Genomic DNA, 22,934 nt, shown 5'->3' on the forward strand with positions numbered 1-22,934 from the left:
GTAAGAGCCTCTTTGAGACTTCAGTTATTTCAAAACATATCTGCAAGATTAATCTTTAATTTAGGAAAATTTAATGAGGCTGCTCCACTTTTAAATAACCTATATTGGTTAAAATTAGAGTCTTGTATCTATTTTAAAGTCACTTGTCTAGTTTTTAAAAGCTTTTATGGCTTGAACTCAAAATTAGTAGGTGGGCTTTTTTCATTTACGAACAATAGAAGCCATTTGAGAAGCTGGAAAAATTTATCGTTGGATTTTCCCTCTGTAAAGAAGATGAATTCAAAGTTGATTTAAGAACACTCATTTACATTCCAGGGAGCTAAAATATGAAATAATATTCCTGTTGAAGTTTGCCTTATTACACCTTATACTTCCTTCCTTAAAGCGGTCAAGGCATAGATGTTCTTGTATCAGCAATCTTGATCTTTTAGCATTCAGAGTTGGTTATTTTAAAAATGAGGATTTTAAAGTCTGTATGTTTTTGTAAATTCCTTCCAACTGAGATTCTCTTTTAAAGTTTTGTAATCTACTTTGCACTGTCAGATTAAAAACGGAATAGTAAGCATATGATACATACAGTACAATATAGTACAATACAATATATCACAGCAGATGGTAATTAATATAGCCCACCCTTGAAGATCTCTATCTCTGCCTTGGTTAAGGGAATTTTTATTTATGTATTACAAATTCTTGAAGTACTGCCATTTAATGCAATGAAGTAGGGAGTTGGAGAAAGGGAGAGAATGTGGGGGGGGGGGGGGGGGGGGGAGCAGGAGAGGGGCAGAGGGATGAGAAGGGTAGGCAAGAAAGGAGAAGTCTAGGATTTGCACCAGGGTGATATCCTTTGTTGGCCAAGCTGAAGAACCCTGACTTCATACCTTTTTTTTTTTGGTTTTGAAATTTTGGAAGAGAAGGTTCAAGATGCACATAAAATAGAAGTAAGTTCCAGAGAGATGGATCTAAGTAAGAAAAGGCAGAATCTCTGAAAATATCCAGATGAAGATGCAATGGGGTGGAAGGGTCAGCAGTGCCACTTGGGAAGAATGAAGCAAGCAGCCAAGTTCATAAGGAGATAAAAGGGTAGCAAAATCTTGATACTATGGTCGGTGTAATCGTAGGTCTTTTTGTAACCAATGTTCTTTGAAGCAACAGAATCTGGACAATGTTGTGGACTACATTACTGATTTCCCATCAGCACTTTGATTGACATAGGCTAATAATAGGTCTCTGAAGACTGGCCCTTACTAGGCTTGATCGGAGTTGGATTTAACATTTGGCACTGTTCAGTACCAAGATGCCTTTGAAGAGTTTGTGGTAGTGCCTTTTTAATCTCTCTTCTAGGGTTCCCCAGCTATGTCGTATACACTGTGCTGCTTGTGCTAATTAGGCAGACATGAAGACACTCTGGAAGCTTAATCCAAACTGAGTGAGAATATTGGACCTAGGCTTCATCCTTCTGTGTTGGAAAACTGTTAAGATGTGTGTAGCTAGGCCATCTTTCACAGGATGACCCTAAGAACAGAGACAACATATTGGCAGTTCAGCTAATATTTTCATCCTCCTAAGTGGTCTCTGTAGGAAGATCTGGTAAACTAAATCTTCCTTGAGCAAGGCCTCACTGAGCTGATGTTTTTGAGACTGCCCATAATAGGAAAATACCAGTCTTTTTCGCCAGGAAGTCAGAAGGCAGGCTAGCAAAATATACCACTTCTCTTCTTAGGCGGGTAGGTCTTCTCTGTGCAAATCCTCTTATGCTTCTAGTTACTAAAACCTGGATAGTTTAGATCCTTATACCTCCTCCTTGGACAAGACAGATTTGATTCCAAAATTTATTATACGTAATTCCTTTGGAAACCATCAATTTGGGACCTTCTCCAACTCTGATGGCTCAGAAAAGAGTTCCAACACTCTGTGATCTATCAGAGCTTGAATGTTGAAGATGCTATAACATCAAATTTTAGTATCTCCAAAATGGTATCTAAAATGCTATCTTCTAGAAAAGAGTCCACTAGCAGAATTGGCATCTGCTAAGAGTGCAGAGTCCTAGATCCACTATTTGGGTCACATATAAACTGCTCAAATACCTACATCTTTCTGAGGATGACCCAAACAAATATTGTTTGGAGTGACTTCTGTGCAGTTGGTACTTATCACCAGTGTGTGAAAAAAGTCTTGCTTTTGTAGAGCCTCTTGTCAAATTTATGCAGGATTTCTGTTGAGGACTTGAGACATCATGATTCTGGCCCATCTGATGAATTCTCCCTTCAAGTATCTAAATTCATGTGTGCTCAAGTACTTGATGTTGAATTTTGTATATTTTGCTGGCAAATCATGTCATATCAGATTTTATCGCAAGAAGGTAATGCTACAAACACATTCAAATTTCCTGCTGCAGTTAGTATTGGATTTCCATCTTATTGTCCTTTATACATTTATCTTTCCTATAAAAATAATGAACCTTTACACTCTTTGGATTATAGGTAGAGTTTCTTTTTTATTTTTAAGGGGTTTATAAATTGTAAATGCAGGACCCGAAGATCAAAGGATGTAGGCTCCTAACTTTTAGAGTTATGCTGCTAAAGTGGCCTCTCCGAAGATTTTATAGGACTGAGTGCTTAAATTTATACTATATTTTACTAAATTCATGAATTAAAAGCAAGTGGCAACAAGGGCAAATTTAGGGCAGGGAAATGATATCAACTGCACTGATTATCAGCACTAAGCTCAGAAATTAGGATCATAATTCTAGGCCACTAAACGGCAGTCCTAAATTTGTAAGTTGAACTTTCAAACTCCTAAATTAAGACGAATTTTCAGCTGAAAACATAGAGGTGCTCCATTTTCAGTTTCGTGAATGTTCCTGCCTACTGAGGGTGTAGGCCGAATTTTCAAAAGCCCATCATTGCCTACCCAGAGTTATAGGCTGAGTCCACCACAGCCAGTCATCAACTACCTGAAGGTGTATGCCAAATCCACAACATCCAGTCATTGCCTGCCCAAAAGTGTAGACTGAATCCTTCTCAATAGTCAATCGCCACCTACTCAAAGGTGTAGGCTAAATCCTCTCCACCATCCATCTACCACTGATAACCCAACTAGAAAAGGGTTAGTCCATGCACATCCTTAGCTAAAAGGTCCAGACCTCTTAACTCCCAAAAATGGAGAGCAGTTTTCTCTTCCCTGGGCTCCTTTCCAGTCATGTCCTACTCAGGGCCCCTCTCTTGCCTCAGAATGAGCCCAAGGTCCTCGGAGCTTACCCCTCCATGGGTTCTATATCATCTAGAGGATCCAATATTTCTCTACTAGCTCCCTCTGGGGCCATCGAGGGCCCTGTGCTGCCCCTCTGGATCGTGCGGACAATCCCAGAGTCCCCTGTTTGGCCACCTATGTAAATCATACGCTAATGAGTAAAGAGTTTCAGCTCTAGGTGCTCTCTCGTTCCACTTAGGAAACAGTCCAAATAAATCCAGGACAGGTTAGTCCTCCTCAGCCACATCCCACATAGCCTTCCCTGGTTGGCTACAGCCACCCAAGCAGGGTTCCTGATGTTCACCTTAACTGTATTAGTGATAACTATACCCAAGTTGTCTTCTTCTATGAGCGGTTTGGGATATCATCTGGGGTCGTGAGCTCCCCTTTCTTGGTGACTGGATGTACAACCCGTCACAGGCAGAAATGAACATATAAAACAACACATGTACAGTACACATATAGTTTTGTGTGTGTAGAAAAATGTGACGTTCTGTGGATAGGCCCTGCTTTATGTATACTCTGTAAATCAACCAAAGCCTCCAAATCATGCACTCCTGGGCGGATGCATTCCAGCTAAAACTCAACACAGAAAAAACACAATGTCTTGTACTCACTTCTCAACACAACACAAACAATTACTCCACCATAACTACACCATACTGTTCTCTCCCCATCTCACAAAATCTGAAAATTCTTGGAGTTACCATTGATCGAAACCTCACACTCGATACCCATGTGAAGAATACAACGAAAAAGATGTTCCACTCCATGTGGAAACTCAAAAGAGTAAAACCTTTCTTCCCGAGATACATCTTCCGTTCCCTGGTACAGTCAATGGTAATAAGTCATCTGGACTACTGCAACGCACTGTACGCAGGCTGCAAAGAACAAACTATTAAAAAACTCCAAACAGCCCAGAATACCACAGCCAGACTCATATTTGGAAAAGCTAAATATGAAAGTGCAAAACCCCTAAGAGAAACTTCACTGGCTCCCACTCAAGGAACGCATTGCATTCAAGATCTGCACGATTATACACAAGATCATTCATGCAGACGGTCCAATCTACATGCTAAACCTCGTGGACCTGCCTCCCAGAAACGCCATAAGATCAGCCCGCAAATTTCATAATCTGCACTTCCCCCAGCTGTAAAGGACTAAAATACAAGCTGACACACGCCACCACCTTCTCTTACGTGAGCACGCAGTTGTGGATTGCACTACCTACAGCCCTGAAAACCATTGACGAAATAACCAACTTTCGCAAATCTCTGAAGACACATCTCTTCAACAAGGCCTACAAAGAGAACCCATAACTTTACAAACTACCTCTCCAACCCACCCAGTTATTAAAGTCCACCTTCTACATGATCCTGCCCAACACCTTCCTTCTCTCTTCCCTTACCTAATCTTTGCACATTACTAATCGTATCTAATATCCTGGTATGACTATGTCATAACAAAACTCTGTAAGCCACATTGAGCCTGCAAATAGGTGGGAAAATGTGGGATACAAATGCAATAAATAAAAATGTGGGCACGGATATTGGTGATCAGCGCTGATCAAGCACTTCCACTGCTCAACGCTGAAACATACGTGAAACAAGGCGTTTCAGTCGAATGACCTGCTTCTGGGGATAGTGGGATGTTGCATTCACTACAATAACCATAAAGGTAGGAAATCAACAAAACAATATATATAACTGTCAACATCATAAAATAAAATATAACAAGATTTACAAAAATATCTTACCTAGAGTGTACACAGCAAAAGACGCCGACAGAGAGGTGGGCTCAGGAGGGCGTCTTTTGCTGTGTACACTTTAGGTAAGATATTTTTGTAAATCTTATTGTATTTTGTGATTTTGAGAGTTATATATATATTGTTTTGTTGATTTGCTACCTTTATGGTTATTGTAGTGAATGCGACATCCCACTATCCCCGGAAGCAGGTTGTTCGACCAAAATGCCTTGTTTCACATATGTTTCAATGTCAGGCATTGGAAGTGTTTGATCAGTGCTGAATCTGCAAATGCAGGATAAGCAGTCAGCATTTATATTTATATGTATTTTTTTGATATATTCAAAGCTTGTAGTGTAAGACATGTTCACATTTAATATGTTTTTTCAATTTCTTCAGTAAAGTAGGCTTGGAGGTTTTGGTTCTGGTTGGCAGATGATTGATGTTATGCAGTAGGTTCAAGGGTTTGGAATAGCTGAGCACTATAGGAGACCTAATAGCCTGGCCACTGATACAAGGCTGATGCCCCTGGTTCCTTTTTTCCTTTTTTTTTTTTCTTCTTTATTTTCTTTTCTCAACATCACAAGTTCTTTTGTTCTCTTTTGATTCATGATTGTCTGTGAGGAACATTAGTTTGCATTCTAAATGGAAAATTGTTTCCCCTTTCTTGTTATTGATAGAAACCCAAATAGTGGCAACATTCCATTCTACAAATCCCAGGGCAAACAGTAGGTTCCCCATGTCTGTCTCAGTAGCTGACTATGGACTTTTTCCTCCAGCAACTTGTCCAAACCTTTTTTTAAACCCAGATGTGCTATCCGCTATTACTACATAAAAAAATGTACAGAAGCAGGATTCTAGGCCGATCAGGGGAGGAGTGACGAAGTATTATGGGAAGTGACGGTGTTCTGGTGTTTATTCAGTTTTAGGTAGTAAGCGTTTTGGGGTTGTTTTTTTTTACTGGGGTGTTTATTGGTTAAAACCTAAAATCAGAAGCCCTAATTAAAAGGCAAAAGACAACTGTCGCCACCTTGTTGAAGTAGTCTGAAGCTCGTAGAGGGTTTACCTTGGTAGAGTTGGGAGTGTTAAGATTAAGCATGCCGTTTCTAATTGGATAATGAGTTGTATCATCCTCATAGCAGGATATCTCAAGACCCATAGTGTTAGGACCATGGCAGTGTTAGTCAGCTACCTAACGTGTACCTTTGTTGAGAAGAAAGGGAAGACTTCAGTCTATACAATCATATGGGTCAGCATTTCCATCAGACAGTGTCAATGCCAAGGATCTCCATGGGAATTGAAAGATTGTATCAGCAGACTGAATTTTGTGTTCTGTTTATAACCCACCTAACCAAATTTGAAGGGTTGTCCCTAAATGGCTTACAATGTATAGAATATGTTTCCTAGCTATATGTAAGCCTACGTTTAAAATATGCAGTTAATAAAATTACTTTATGGAAGAAAGAATTGATATTCCCAGATGTTTTTCATACTGGGCAGACCAAAGAAGTGGTTTCTTGAATTGCGTTAAGATGTCTTGGCTATTGAAGCAGAATTTTTTTTTCTGCATTTTCTATATAAATGCCTTATGAAATTAGAGAATACCTATTATATTTTCTATGAACCAGGACAATTATACAGCTTCTGAGAAAAAAGGCTTCTGTTAAAATCTTTTTGGAGGCAGTGGGTGGTTCAAGTAGTGAGCCACTATCAGGCAGTTGAGTATTTTTGTATGGGATATCTATACTTGCTTCATGCTTAATTCATTGATGGGCCCCTGTCTCCAGATAAGAGTTTTTCGACCAATGGAGAGTTATACATTTTTCTTTGTTGTGATATCTGGTTTCCATTGTATTATCTTTCCAACTTTGGTGGAGTATAATGTAAATAACTAAAAGAGAGAGAACTGTACTTTTTACTGATAGAAATTATTTTCTGTAGGCCATATATTGTGTGTGTGTCTGTTTGAGAAATTATTTTTAAAAAGTCAAAATTTAGTAATTCATTTCACATTTAACCCACAGATACTTCAGACCAGCAAAGCACTAATTGAAAATGCTGATAGCATTTATGAGAAGATAGTACAATGTCAGAAAACAGGTAACATTGAACTATTTTAAACATTGAACTAGTTAAAATGGAACAAATATTTATTCTTTGTCACTTCTAGCAAAGGTTAGAGTTTGAGAATTAGGAGTGCCATCTGTATCTTTATTTCACCTCAGAAGGTGCATTATAGTTGTGAAGACATATAGTATTAGTTTGTCTTGTCTTTCACTTATTTGTATTGTCAGTATTGTGACTGTCTCTGGGAAAAGATGACTGAGGGCCCCTTTTACCAAGCTGCGGTAAAGTGGCTTTGCAGTAGCATCAGCATATGGATTTGCCACGTGCCAAGGGCCCTTTTACCACAGTGGGTAAAAAGCCCAAAAAAGGAAATGGTCATGCAGTAAGTAAACTCTTGCCACGTGGCCATTTCCAGAGGAACCCTTACAACCACCCATTGAGGTAGTGGTAAAAGCTCCTGTGCTAACCCAGTGGTAACCGGGCAACGCACAGCCTGCAATAAATATGTACAGCTAATTTCCAGGAGCGCTGAAAATGGTTCGCTCTGGGGGCATCACTACTGCCAGTGCCCACGTAAGGCTAGCAGTAGTGCCAGATTGCCGTGGCAACCCTTTAGTAAAATGGCCCCTAAAGTAGCAGATCCAAGATATTGAAAGTGGCTGATTTTTTTATTTTTTTCTCATGGGTTCATAAGCAGTTGGTATCTCTTGTCTGTGCCCTGTCCCTCCCCTCCCTTCCTCCCACACCTGTGGTCCATCATCTCTCCCTCCCCCTCCTTCCTGGCATAACCCTGTCTTTCCATCTGTGGGTCCAGCATCTTTCTCCTCCTCTGTTCCATCCTGAGCCCAGTCTCTGCCCTCCCACAATCTGAGCTCTCATTCCCCTTCCTGGTAAGTCCAGCGCATCTCCATGTCCCTCCAGCCCACCTCCTCCCCCAAGTCCAGCACATCTCTCTGGCTTTCCCAGGTCCACTATCGGGCTCATTTTCGAAAGAGAAGGACGTCCATCTTTCGACACGAATGGGAAGATGGACATCCTTCTCACAGAAACGTCCAAATCGGTATAATTGAAAGCCGATTTTGGACGTCCTCAACTGCACTCCGTTGCAGGGATGGCCAAAATTCAAGGCGGCGTGTTAGAGGTGTGCCTAATACTTGAATATCCTTGACCCATAATTGAAAAAAAGAAGGACATCCCTGATGAGCACTTGGACGTTTTCACCTGGACCTGTTTTTCTTATGACTAAGGCACAAAAAAGGTGCCCGAACTGACCAGATGACCACCGGAGAGAAGCTGGGATGACCTCCCGTTACTCCCCCAGTGGTAACTAACCCCCTCCCACCCTCAAAAAACATCTTTCAAAATATTTTGTGCCAGCCTCAGATGTCATACTCAGGTCCGTGACAGCAGTATGCAGATCCCTGAAACAGTTTTAGTGGGTGCAGTGCACTTCAAACAGGTGGACCCAGCTCCATCCCCCCCTACCTGTTACATTTGTGGAGGAAACAGCGAGCCCTCCAAAATCCACCAGAAACCCACTATACCCACATCTAGGTGCCCCCCTTCACCAGTAAGGGCTATAGTAGTGGTGTACAGTTGTGGGTAGTGGGTTCTGGGGAGGGGGGGTTCAGGGGGCTCAGCACACAAGCTAAGGGAGCTATGTATCTGGGAGCAATTTCTGAAGTCCACTGCAGTGGCCCCTAGGGTGCCTGGTTGTTGTCCTGACATGTCAGGGGGACCAGTGCACTAGACATGTTGGCTCCTCCCACAACCAAATGGCTTGCATTTGGTCTTTTCTGAGATGGACGTCCTTGGTTTTGATTATCGCCGAAAATCAGAAACGTCCGTGGCTAGGAACGACCAAATTTAAGGATTTGGATGTCCCTGACAGTATTTTCGAAACGAAAGATAGATGTCCATCTTGTTTCGAAAATACGGGTTTCCCCGTCCCTGGATTGGGACGTTTTGCGAGGACGTCCAAATCAAAACTTGGGCGTCCCTTTCAAAAATGCCCCTCTATATCTCCCTCCAACCCCCACCCCAGGGGTCCAGCACCTTTCCAGCCCCCCTCCCCCCCAAGGTCCAGCACATCTCAATTTCCCTCTGGCTTTCCCAGGTCATAAGTACATAAGTAGTGCCATACTGGGAAAGACCAAAGGTCCATCTAGCCCAGCATCCTGTCACCGACAGTGGCCAATCCAGGTCAAGGGCACCTGGCACGCTCCCCAAACGTAAAAACATTCCAGACAAGTTATACCTAAAAATGCGGAATTTTTCCAAGTCCATTTAATAGCGGTCTATGGACTTGTCCTTTAGGAATCTATCTAACCCCTTTTTAAACTCCGTCAAGCTAACCGCCCGTACCACATTCTCCGGCAACGAATTCCAGAGTCTAATTACACGTTGGGTGAAGAAAAATTTTCTCCGATTCGTTTTAAATTTACCACACTGTAGCTTCAACTCATGCCCTCTAGTCCTAGTATTTTTGGATAGAGTGAACAGTCGCTTCACATCCACCCGATCCATTCCACTCATTATTTTATACACTTCTATCATATCTCCCCTCAGCCGTCTCTTCTCCAAGCTAAAAAGCCCTAGCCTTCTCAGCCTCTCTTCATAGGAAAGTCGTCCCATCCCCACTATCATTTTCGTCGCCCTTCGCTGTACCTTTTCCAATTCTACTATATCTTTTTTGAGATACGGAGACCAGTACTGAACACAATACTCCAGGTGCGGTCGCACCATGGAGCGATACAACGGCATTATAACATCCGCACACCTGGACTCCATACCCTTCCTAATAACACCCAACATTCTATTCGCTTTCCTAGCCGCAGCAGCACACTGAGCAGAAGGTTTCAGCGTATCATCGACGACGACACCCAGATCCCTTTCTTGATCCGTAACTCCTAACGCGGAACCTTGCAAGACGTAGCTATAATTCGGGTTCCTCTTACCCACATGCATCACTTTGCACTTGTCAACATTGAACTTCATCTGCCACTTGCACGCCCAATCTCCCAGTCTCGCAAGGTCCTCCTGTAATCGTTCACATTCCTCCTGCGACTTGACGACCCTGAATAATTTTGTGTCATCGGCGAATTTAATTACCTCACTAGTTATTCCCATCTCTAGGTCATTTATAAATACATTAAAAAGCAACGGACCCAGCACAGACCCCTGCGGGACCCCACTAACTACCCTCCTCCACTGAGAATACTGGCCACGCAATCCTACTCTCTGCTTCCTATCTTTCAACCAGTTCTTAATCCATAATAATACCCTACCTACGATTCCATGACTCTGCAATTTCTTCAGGAGTCTTTCGTGCGGCACTTTGTCAAACGCCTTCTGAAAATCCAGATATACAATATCAACCGGCTCCCCATTGTCCAAATGTTTGCTTACCCCCTCAAAAAAATGCATTAGATTGGTGAGGCAAGACTTCCCTTCACTAAATCCAGCACTTCTTCCAGCCTCCCACCCCAGGGTCCAGCACTTTTCCATCTCCCTTCAGCCGCCCCACAGTCCAGCATATCTCTATATCCCTCTAGGCCATCCAGCCACCCCACCCCAAGGTCCAGCATATCTCCATATCCTTCCAGTCTTCCATGTCTTTCTCCCCCTTCAAAGCTTACCTCGATCTCCAGCAGTGACAGCCATGAAGGCATGCTGATGTCAGGGCCTTCCTTCTGCTATCCTGCCTGTGAGGAAATAGGAAGTTACCTCACAGAAAGCGGGGCTCAGCAGAGAGAAGGCCCTGATGCTGGTCAGAGAAGGCCCTGATGCTGGTCAGAGCAGCATGACTTGATGGCTGACGATGCTGGGGATCAAGGTAAGCTTTGAGGGGGAGAGGAGAAAAGGTGAGAGAGAGAGACACTGGATTCAGGAGGTGGTAGTGAGAGGGAGAGTGCCCTCTTGTCTGTGGTATGAACCCAGTGGAGAAGAGAGAGGGACTGCGGGCAAGGACGAAAACATTATCTTCAGGGAGGAAAACCTAGGCACCAGATCTGATTTCTTTTTTTTTTTTAGGCACCATGCTGACCTGGCACCTGCAATTTGTTGAGCCCTGGGTTACAGTAAGAATTAATAAAGCAGGAATTGATTAAGGCAGTGGTTCCCAAACATAGTCCTGGAGTTACTCCAGCCAGTAAGGTTTTCAGGATATCCACAATGAATATTCATGAGAGAGATTTGCATGCAGTGGAGGCAGTGCATGCAAATCTCTCTCATGAATATTCATTGTGGATATCCTGAAAACCTTACTGGCTGGGTGCCTCTTGGATCAGGTTTGGGGAACCACTAGACTAAGGTAAAATGTTCCAGTTTATATTTTAGTGGTGTGTTCAGTAATTTCCCAAATTATTTTTAAAAGGTTCTCTTTGAGAAAGTATTTGCCTTAATCTAGCAAAGACAAAAGAGAGGCCAGGCTCTAACAAATGGAAAACACCCCAAAGAGTTGGACACCAGAAACACATGAAGAAGACTTTATTGATGTACTGGTTAACACTGCCATATTTTGGTGTACACCTGCATCAAGGGCATGCTCTCATATCCTAGATGCACACTCAGCGTGTATAGTGCAATAGATGTGTTCTTTAACCAGTGGTGTGCTGGAGCGGGCTCTCATGGGCTCGCGAGAGCCGTTTGTTAAGGTTTTAAGAATTTTGGGAGCCGGTTGTTAAAGTAGGCCTCCCCATGGCTACTTTAACAACTGACTCCCAAAATGTGGGCTTGGGCCCCCTCCTGAATTCTCTTTTACTTTGCTGGCAGTGATGCTGGCCCCACCAGCCAAGTAAATAGACTGCTGCTGCTCCCTGCTCCTTGTTTCTGACTCTGAGCATCAGGCTGGGACTTTTCATGCAAGCGCAAGAAGGTTCCATCATGCTGCTCAGAACCAGAAACAAGCAGCAGAGAATGGTGGCAGTCCATTTATTGGCTGGTGGGGCTCGGCAAAGGTATGCCTCGCGTGCCTGTACAAGGGAGGAGAGAGAGAGGCATGTATTCCCTCCCCCCCCCCCAAATTTCAGGGCCGGCTATGCCCGGAGAGAGAGCCCGTTGTTAAAATTTTACCAGCACACCCCTGTCGTTAACCTTAAACTAGGTCATTGAATGGACTGAAGTAAAATGCTTCAGTGCTTCTAAAACCTCAACATAGTTCAGAGGTGGGTAACCTTTTATACAAAGAGGGTCGCATGAATGTCAGTACCAGGGGCGTAGCCAGACAGCAGATTTTGGGTGGGCCTAGGCAAGAAGTAGGTGGGCACCAAATGTTCTCTCCCCCACCCCCACATCAAAAAATATCTCAGCTGGTGGGAAAATGCTTCTCTCCAGTCTCCACCTTGGTAGTCTGCAGCACGCATGCGCTGAAAACTGAGCATGCAAAGGTGCCAGTATTGTGGACAGCAGCATTTTCATTACCATGTGCTACTGTTGGATGGGCCTGAGCCCTAAGTGGGTGGGCCACAGCCTACCCAGGCCCGCCTGTGGCTACGCCACTGGTCAGTACTACCCGTAGGGGGCCACAACGTTACATAATGTCGGAACCGGAAATGGACAGAGCTCTATAAAAATTTCCTGTGATAAGTTTAAAAAAAACCTGCTAGAGTGGCTATTCTGAAAATATTTCTAAAATGCAGTATTTAAAATTGCCAAAACTGGTTAATTACATTTTCTGTGTATACTTCCCGTGGTTCTAGGGGTGGGGGGGGGGGTTACATAAAATTCAGTGGCGGCCCGCATTCAGGTCGCAGGTTGCCCACCCCTGGCTTAGTCACAAAGCCAAACAAAATAGTCACAACATGGCTGCATCGAGCAATATATCAATGAAGTTCTTAGGGTTACCATGTGTCCGGTTTTTACCCAGACATGTCCTCTTTTTGAGGACACTGGGAGGCATCCGGGCGGGTTTTGCCAGCCTGCCCTTTTGTCTGGGTTTGTGGATGATCGGGCAGACTGGCGGGTGAACGGGCAGGCGGCCCTCAGGGTTTTCTATCCTCCACTCCTTTACCTTATTATCATGCCCTGGTGGTCTAGTGGCGTCTTTAAGGCTGGCACAGCTGCAGACCTGTCTTGCTTCCAGTGCTGGTTTCAAATGGCAGCCTCACGAGACTTCTGCAGAAGTCTTGCAAGGTCACTGCTTGAACTCTTGGCAGCCATTTTGAAGCAGCACTGGGAGCAAGACAGGTCTGCAGCCACGCCAGGCAGGAAAGAGGAGGCTCTTTCCTGCCCCAAAGAGGTCACTAGACTACCAGGGCACTACAATAAGGTACAAAAGGGGAGGGGTAGTGAATAGTCAAGTGGGTGGAGGGAGGCTGGAAAAAAGATTGGGGAGGGGATATACATAGGAGAAAGAGGGAATCTGGCTTTCTTGGGGAGGGGGTCAAGGTGACAAAGGGTGGGGTGTGACAGGGCGGAATGTGATAGGGCAGGACAGGGTGGAGTGATATTTTTTGGCCTCTTTTTTTTTTTTTTTTTTCTCACAGCAAATATGGTAACCCCAAGTGTTCTTCACTGTACTGCTATGTGTTTCTGGTGTCCATCTCCCTCTGTTTTGCCTTAATCTAGTACATATTCATCCCTACTTAGGGGGTCTTTTACTAAAGATTTGCTCAAGATATCTGCAGCAGGGCCCATTTTATTCCTAATGGGCCCTGCTGCAGATAACTCAAGCTAATCTTTAGTAAAAGACCCCCTTAAGCAAGGCTCCAGGGAAGATTACTAATAGTGAATAATTAAAAACATAAAAAAAAAGTCTGCTAGCCTGAGAAATTGGATCTAATATTGTAATTTTGGTCATTTCCCTTTCCCCCTATAGCAATGGAATTCCATGAAAACCTTTCTACTATAGGAGCAAAAGAAGGATTAAAAGAAAGAAAGTTGCATACAGCTGTGGAAAGCTTTACTTGGAATATCACAATTTTGAAGGTACTGATTAACTTTTTATGCTACTGTGTTACAGTTTTATTTCAGGTGTGTATCTGTCACAAAATAATGTGGTCATTCACTGTTGGCTATTTCTTGTATTGCACTTTAGTTTAAACAAATCAAGTTGCAGAGGCGGGTTGATATAATGAAAAAGATATAATTGGCTAATTTGCTCTAAGAAATCTTGATACCCTTGTTTCTTAGCATTTTAGAGATGCCATGAATTTAGCTTTTCTTTCTTTTGACGAGTGTGTTAATAAAAATGTGAAAGGTTGAGTGTCTTGATATGGCAAACAACGATAGATATTTTGTATTAGAGAACCTCAGCTGGATGGATAGATCAATTGTATAACACCACTATATATCATTAGAAGATGTACACAAAGCAAAAGGATGAACCCATTCTGTTGAGTTAACCGTTGAGTTAAGTAGCATGAAATCTTTCTGATTTACCAGGTACAGTGATGTGAAAATGTTTTTGTTTCCCTCCTGATTTTCCCTATTATTAAATATATTTATTTATTTATTTATTGCACTTGTATCCCACATTTTCCCACCTATTTGCAGGCTCAATGTGGCTATATAACATTAGAAGATGTATTTTTATTTATTTATTTGTTACATTTGTATCCCACATTTTCCCACCTATTTGTAGGCTCAATGTGGATTACATAGTACCGGAGAGGCCTTTGCAGGCTCCGGTGTGAACAAATACAGGGTGATGTTGTGGTAAGATCAAGTTCATGTGGCACAGCCACATTAGGGAATCGGAGAACGGAAGAGTTGTGTTATGTTCATTACGTTCTTTAGTTTGGTTGTGTTGCAGAGATTAGGCATTTAAGTTGGATTGGTAGGGTATGCCAGGTTGGTTTTTAGTGATTTCCGGAAGTTTAGGTGGTCGTACATCGTTTTCAAGGCTTTTGGTAATGCGTTCCACAGTTGTGTGCTTATGTAGGAAAAACTAGATGCGTAAGTTGTTTTGTATTTAAGTCCTTTGCAGCTTGGGTAGTGCAGATTTAGATAAGATTGTGTTGATTCGGATGTATTTCTAATTGGTAAGTCGATCAAGTCTGTCATGTAACTCGGGGCTTTTCGGTAGATGATTTTGTGAACCAGGGTGCAGATTTTGAAGGCAATGCGTTCTTTGATTGGGAGCTAGTGTAGTTTTTCTCGGAGGGGTTTTGCGCTTTCAAATCGCGTTTTACCAAATATAAGCCTAGCTGCCGTGTTTTGAGCGGTCTGAAGTTTCTTTAAGGTTTGTTGTTTACATCCCGCATAAATTCCATTGCAGTAATCTAAGTGGTTTAGTACCATTGGTTGTATCAGGTTGCGAAATGTTTCCCTCGGGAAGGATTGCTTCACGCGTTTGAGTTTTCACGTTGAGTGGAATATTTTCTTTGTTGTGGATGCCACTTGGCTGTCTAGTGTTAAGTTACGGTCCATTGTAACACCGAGGATTTTCAAGCTGTCTGAGATAGGAAGGGTGTGATCTGGGGTGTTGATACTTGTGGGGATGTCCGCGCTGTGTTGGGATGAGAGGATGAGACAATGAGTTTTTTCTTTGTTGAGTTTTAGTTGAAATGCATTTGCCCATAAATCCATGATGTTCAGGCCGAGCTTGATTTCGTTGATGATTTCTGTAAGTTTGGTTTTGTAAGGAATGTATTTTGTGACATCGTCTGCATATATGAAAGAGTTAAGGCCATGGTTGGATAAGGACTTGGCAAGTGGGGTCATCATTAAGTTGAATAGGATTGGTGATAGTGGTGATCTTTGTGGTACTCCACAGTCTGCTTTCCACGGTGATGATATGTTTGAATTTGATTTTACTTGATATGTTCTTATGGTTAGGAAGCCTTTGATCCAGTTAAGTATGTTTCCACCAATCCCAACCTTATCTAGTAATCTTATTAATATATTATGGTTTACCATGTGGAATGCACTAGACATGTCGAATTGGAGGAGAAGGAAGTTTTTGCCTGTTGCTATTTCCTGCTTGAATTTGGCTAGAAGAGTGAGTAATACTGTTTCCGTGCTGTGGAGGGGGCGAAAGCCTGACTGTGATTCATGTAATATTGAGAATTTGTTTATGTAATCTGTAAGTTGTTTGGTTACCATGCTTTCCATCAGTTTGACCACCAATGGGATAGATGCTACTGGACGGTAGTTAGTGATTTCGTTTGTTTTTTTCTTGGTATCTTTTGGTATTGGGGTGAGTAGGATATTGCCATTTTCCTTAGGGAAGAGGCCTTGCTGAAGCATGTAATTTATATGGGATGTGAGGTCTGCTATGAAGCAGTCAGGGGCGGATTTCATTAGGTAGCTGGGACAGGTATCTAGTTTACAGTGAGTGTTGGAAAACTTACTAATCGCCTGGGTAACTGGTTATGCAAGACAGTTACCAAGTAACTGGGTAAGATGTGCACTTAAAGCAAAAGGATGAACCCATTCTGTTGAGTTATCCGTTGAGTTAAGCAGCATGAAATCTTTCAAATTTACCAGGTACAGTGATGTGAAAAAATGTTTGTTCCCCTCCTGATTTCCTTTATTATTAAATATATAACATTAGAAGATGTGCACTTAAAGCAAAAGGGTGGACCCATCCTGTTGAGTTATCCATTGAGTTGAGTAGTATGAAATCTTTCTAATTTTTAGAACTCTACCAAGTACAGTGATGTGAGCACGTTTTTGTTCCCCTCCTGATTTCCCCTATTATGGTATATATGTTTCTCCGAGGACAAGCAGGCTGCTTGTTCTCACGACTGGGTGACATCCGCGGCAGCCCCCACCAACCGGAAAAAAGCTTCGCGGGACGGTCGGCACGCAGGGCACGCCCACCGCGCATGCGCGGCCGTCTTCCCGCCCGTGCGCGACCGCTCCCGCCAGTTCCTTTTTTTCCGCGTCTGGAGAGAGTCGTGCCTCGCCGCTCTCTCTGATTCAGCCGCCGGATTTCGATCGCGTTTACGCGGATCGTGCTTTTTCTTTGTTTAACTTTGTTTAGTTACCGTCCGGTTTCTTTTTAAAAAAAAAAAAAAAGAAACCCTGCGCGTGTGGAGCACGCGCTCCCTTTTTCCCTCGCTTCCAGCGGGGACGCCGCATTGCGGCCTAGTGGCCGCACGGTCGTTTTCCTTTTCGTGGTGTGATTTCAGCCACCATTGACGACTTTGACTTCGCCGACGCGATTTTTCCGTCGATGTCCTCAAGGGTCCCGAGTGGATTTAAAAAGTGTGGTCGCTGCGGCCGGCCGATCTCGCAGACCGACACCCACGCTTGGTGCCTCCAGTGCCTCGGGCCGGAGCACAATATCAAGTCGTGTTCCCTGTGTCTCGGTCTCCGGAAACGGACTCAGGTTGCGAGGCAAGTTCTGCGGGACCGTCTTTTTGGAACTTGCGCCGGCCCCTCGACGTCGACCTCGACGGCATCGGTATCGACGCCCGGTCCTTCGGTACCGGTATCGATGCCCGAGACATCGGCACCGATGGCATCGACCCCAAGAGAACAGGTCCCGTCGGCCCGCCGGTCCGCTGGCGAGGGTAGAGGTGAGCGGCCGCGTGGGCAGTCGGCCCCGGTCACTCCCTCAGCCCGTGGCCCTCGGGACCGAACCCTGTCTGACCCGGCTCCCCGGGACCGAGGGGGATCGTCCTCCTCCTCCTCCATACCTCCCGGCACCGGTGACGCGCATCGGAAGAAAGACAAGAAGCGTCGTCACCGGTCGCCCTCGGTGCATCCGGACATCGGAGAGGAGGCGGCGCCGAAGCGTCATCGTCGAGAGGAGAGGTCCCCGTCGGTCGTGGAGGTACCGACGCGTCAGGGTTCCGGCACCTCGGTGCCGTCTCCTGGCCCCCATCAGCTTCTGGCACCGACACCCCTACCGGCCCCACCGCCTTTCCCGGCAGCGGGCCTGGACGAGTGCCTCAGAGCCATCCTTCCGGGGATCCTGGAAGGGCTGATGCGCCAGGCTGTGCCGGCGCCGGGGGTGCTTGCGCCCTCGGCGCCGATGTCTGTGGCGCCGGTTAGCTCTAGCCTGGCGCCGGGGCCGTTGACACCGCCGCCGCTTGCGGCGCCGGTCTCGACCGCCACGCAGGTGGAGTCCCCGTCGACGTCGATGGAGGGAGCTCCGTCCCCGCCGGCGCGGGAGTCCACCGCTCGACGACACCGAGACCTCGGTGCCTCGACGTCGAGCCGGGCCCGGTTCAGGACTCAGCTACATGAGCTTATGTCCGATACCGAGGATGAGGACTCGTGGGGGGAAGAGGAGGACCCTAGATATTTCTCCTCAGAGGAGTCTACGGGCCTTCCCTCGGACCCCACGCCTTCACCGGAGAGGAAGCTCTCACCCCCCGAGAGCCTCTCCTTTGCCTCCTTTGTGCGGGATATGTCTATCAGCATTCCCTTCCCCGTGGTCTCTGTGGAAGAGCCGAGGGCCGAGATGCTCGAGGTCCTCGACTATCCATCGCCACCTAGAGAGTCCTCCACGGTGCTGCTGCACAATGTCCTCAAGGAGACACTGCTTCGGAACTGGGTGCGACCGTTAACTAACCCCACCATTCCCAAGAAAGCAGAGTCCCAGTAGAGGATCCACTCCGACCCAGAGTTAATGCGGCCCCAATTGCCCCATGACTCGGCGGTCGTGGATTCTGCTCTCAAGAGGGCACGGAGTTCGAGGGATACCGCCTCGGCGCCCCCAGGGCGGGAGTCTCGCACTCTGGACTCGTTTGGGAGGAAGGCCTACCAATCCTCCATGCTCGTGACCCGCATCCAGTCATACCTGCTCTATATGAGCATTCACATGCGGACCTATGTGCAACAACTGGCGGACCTGGTCGAGAAGCTCCCGCCGGAGCAGTCCAGGCCTTATCAGGAGGTGGTCAGGCAGCTGAAGGCGTGCAGAAAGTTCCTGTCCAGGGGTATCTATGACACCTGTGACGTGGCATCTCGTGCTGCGGCCCAAGGTATAGTGATGCGCAGGCTCTCATGGCTGCGTGCCTCTGACCTGGACAACCGCACCCAGCAGAGACTGGCCGACGTCCCTTGCCGGGGGGATAACATTTTTGGTGAGAAGGTCGAGCAGATGGTGGACCAACTGCATCAGCGGGAAACCGCTCTCGACAAGCTCTCCCACCGGGCGCCTTCAGCATCCACCTCAGCAGGTGGACGTTTTTCCCGGGCCCGGCAGGCTGCACCCTATTCTTTTGCAATGCGTAGGTACAACCAGCTGGCCCGAAGGCCTCGTCAGGCACAGGGACAGCCCCAGCGCGCTCGTTCCCGTCAACAGCGTGCGCCTAAGCAGCCCCCTGCGCCTCCACAGCAAAAGCCAGGGACGGGCTTTTGACTGGATCCACGGGAACATAGCCGCCCTCAAAGTGTCCGTACCGGACGGTCTGCCGGTCGGGGGAGGTTAAAATTTTTTCACCAAAGGTGGCCTCTCATAACCTCCGACCAGTGGGTTCTCCAAATAGTGCGGTGCGGATACGCCCTGAATTTGGCCTCCCTGCCTCCAAATTGTCCTCCGGGAGCTCAGTCCTTCAGCTCCCATCACAAGCAGGTACTTGCAGAGGAACTCTCCGCCCTTCTCAGCGCCAATGCGGTCGAGCCCGTACCACCTGGGCAGGAAGGGCAGGGATTCTATTCCAGGTACTTCCTTGTGGAAAAGAAAACAGGGGGGATGCGTCCCATCCTAGACCTGAGAGGCCTGAACAAATTCCTGGTCAAAGAAAAGTTCAGGATGCTTTCCTTGGGCACCCTTCTGCCAATGATTCAGAAAAAACGATTGGCTATGTTCCCTGGATTTAAAGGATGCATATACTCACATCCCGATACTGCCAGCTCACAGACAGTATCTCAGATTCCGCCTGGGCGCACGGCACTTTCAGTATTGTGTGCTGCCCTTTGGGCTCGCCTCCGCCCCACGAGTGTTTACAAAGTGCCTCGTGGTGGTGGTGGCGTACCTACGCAGGCTGGGAGTGCACGTGTTCCCATATCTCGACGATTGGCTGGTCAAGAACACCTCGGAGGCAGGAGCCCTCCGGTCCATGCAGTGCACTATTCAACTCCTGGAGCTGCTGGGGTTTGTGATAAATTACCCAAAGTCCCATCTCCAGCCAACCCAGTCTCTGGAATTCATAGGAGCTCTGCTGAATACCCAGACGGCTCAGGCCTTCCTTCCCGAAGCGAGGGCCAACAACCTCCTGTCCCTCGCTTCGCAGACCAGAGCGTCTCAGCAGGTCACAGCTCGGCAGATGTTGAGACTTCTGGGTCATATGGCCTCCACAGTTCATGTGACTCCCATGGCTCGTCTTCACATGAGATCTGCTCAATGGACCCTAGCTTCCCAGTGGTTCCAAGCCACCGGGAATCTAGAAGATGTCATCTGCCTCTCCACCAGTTGCCGCACTTCACTGCTCTGGTGGACCATCCGGACCAATTTGACCCTGGGACGTCCATTCCAAATTCCGCAGCCCACGAAGGTGCTGACGACGGATGCATCTCGCCTGGGTTGGGGAGCTCATGTCGATGGGCTTCACACCCAGGGTCTGTGGTCTCTCCAGGAAAAGGATCTGCAGATCAACCTCCTGGAGCTCCGAGCGATCTGGAACGCGCTGAAGGCTTTCAGAGATCGGCTGTCCTGCCAAATTATCCAAATTCGAACAGACAATCAGGTTGCAATGTATTACGTCAACAAGCAGGGGGGCACCGGATCTCGCCCCCTGTGTCAGGAAGCCGTCGGGCTGTGGCGCTGGGCGTGCCAGTTCGGCATGCTCCTCCAAGCCACATACCTGGCAGGCGTAAACAGCAGTCTGGCCGACAGACTGAGCAGAGTCATGCAACCGCACGAGTGGTCGCTCCATTCCAGAGTGGTACGCAAGATCTTCCGAGAGTGGGGCACCCCCTCGGTGGACCTTTTCGCCTCTCAGACCAACCACAAGCTGCCTCTGTTCTGTTCCAGACTTCAGACACACGGCAGGCTAGCGTCGGACGCCTTTCTCCTCCATTGGGGGACCGGCCTCCTGTATGCTTATCCTCCCATACCTTTGGTGGGGAAGACCTTACTGAAGCTCAAGCACGACCGCGGCACCATGATTCTGATAGCGCCCTTTTGGCCCCGTCAGATCTGGTTCCCTCTTCTTCTGGAGTTGTCCTCAGAAGAACCGTGGAGATTGGAGTGTTTTCCGACTCTCATTTCGCAGAACGACGGAGCGTTACTGCACCCCAACCTTCAGTCTCTGGCTCTCACGGCCTGGATGTTGAGGGCGTAGACTTCGCTGCGTTGGGTCTGTCGGAGGGTGTCTCCCGGGTCCTGCTTGCCTCCAGGAAGGATTCCACTAAAAAGAGTTACTTTTTCAAGTGGAGGAGGTTTGTCGTTTGGTGTGAGAGCAAGGCCCTAGAACCTCGTTCTTGCCCTGCACAGAACCTGCTTGAATACCTTCTACACTTATCAGAGTCTGGCCTCAAGACCAACTCAGTAAGGAATCACCTTAGTGCGATTAGTGCTTACCATTATCGTGTGGAAGGTAAAGCCATCTCTGGAGAGCCTTTAGTCGTTCGATTCATGAGAGGCTTGCTTTTGTCAAAGCCCCCTATCAAGCCTCCTACAGTGTCATGGGATCTCAACGTCGTCCTCACCCAGCTGATGAAACCTCCTTTTGAGCCACTGAATACCTGCCACCTGAAGTACTTGACCTGGAAGGTCATTTTCTTGGTGGCAGTTACTTCAGCTCGTAGGGTCAGTGAGCTTCAAGCCCTAGTAGCTCATGCTCCATATACCAAATTTCATCACAACAGAGTAGTGCTCCGCACCCACCCAAAGTTCCTGCCGAAGGTGGTGTCGGAGTTCCATCTTAACCAGTCAATTGTCTTGCCAACATTCTTCCCCAGGCCGCATACCCGCCCTGCTGAACGTCAGTTGCACACATTGGACTGCAAGAGAGCATTGGCCTTCTACTTGGAGCGGACACAGCCCCACAGACAGTCCGCCCAATTGTTTGTTTCTTTCGACCCTAACAGGCTAGGGGTCGCTGTCGGGAAACGCACCATCTCCAATTGGCTAGCAGATTGCATTTCCTTCACTTACGCCCAGGCTGGGCTGGCTCTTGAGGGTCATGTCACGGCTCATAGTGTTAGAGCCGTGGCAGCGTCAGTGGCCCACTTGAAGTCAGCCACTATTGAAGAGATTTGCAAGGCTGCGACGTGGTCATCTGTCCACACATTCACATCACATTACTGCCTCCAGCAGGATACCCGACGCGACAGTCGGTTCGGGCAGTCGGTGCTGCAGAATCTGTTTGGGGTGTAAATCCAACTCCACCCTCCAGGACCCGAATTTATTCTGGTCAGGCTGCACTCTCAGTTAGTTGTTCTTCGTAGGTCAATTTCTGTTGTACCCTCGCCGTTGCGAGGTTCAATTGACCTGGGTTCTTGTTTTGAGTGAGCCTGAAAGCTAGGGATACCCCAGTCGTGAGAACAAGCAGCCTGCTTGTCCTCGGAGAAAGTGAATGATACATACCTGTAGCAGGTGTTCTCCGAGGACAGCAGGCTGATTGTTCTCACCTACCCTCCCTCCTCCCCTTTGGAGTTGTGTGTTTCATCTTTTGCTAGTCATTCAACTGGCGGGAGCGGTCGCGCACGGGCGGGAAGACGGCCGCGCATGCGCGGTGGGCGTGCCCTGCGTGCCGACCGTCCCGCGAAGCTTTTTTCCGGTTGGTGGGGGCTGCCGCGGACGTCACCCAGTCGTGAGAACAATCAGCCTGCTGTCCTCGGAGAACACCTGCTACAGGTATGTATCATTCACTTGCACTGAATGGTTTCTGATCTTTAAATAAAATGTAATACTAGATAAAATTGCATCATTTATTTAAGGTACAAAGTTATCCAACTCCTGTATTAACCAAATGCAAAAGCAACCACCCCCTAAATTTATTTCACCACCCTTAGCAGCAATAATTGC

General features: G+C 46.7%; 1 protein-coding gene across 1 annotated transcript in view; it reads left to right on the forward strand.

The window, feature by feature from the left end:
* The window catches only part of LOC115469873 (inactive phospholipase C-like protein 2), a 144,741-nt gene that overhangs the window by 107,041 nt on the left and 14,766 nt on the right, over nt 1–22,934 (forward strand). The window contains 2 exon segments of the mRNA XM_030202623.1: nt 7,021–7,096; nt 13,881–13,990. Coding sequence (XP_030058483.1) covers nt 7,021–7,096; nt 13,881–13,990 — 186 coding nt within the window.

The sequence above is a fragment of the Microcaecilia unicolor genome, chromosome 1, assembly GCF_901765095.1.
Source record: "Microcaecilia unicolor chromosome 1, aMicUni1.1, whole genome shotgun sequence".
Lineage (NCBI taxonomy): Eukaryota > Metazoa > Chordata > Amphibia > Gymnophiona > Siphonopidae > Microcaecilia > Microcaecilia unicolor.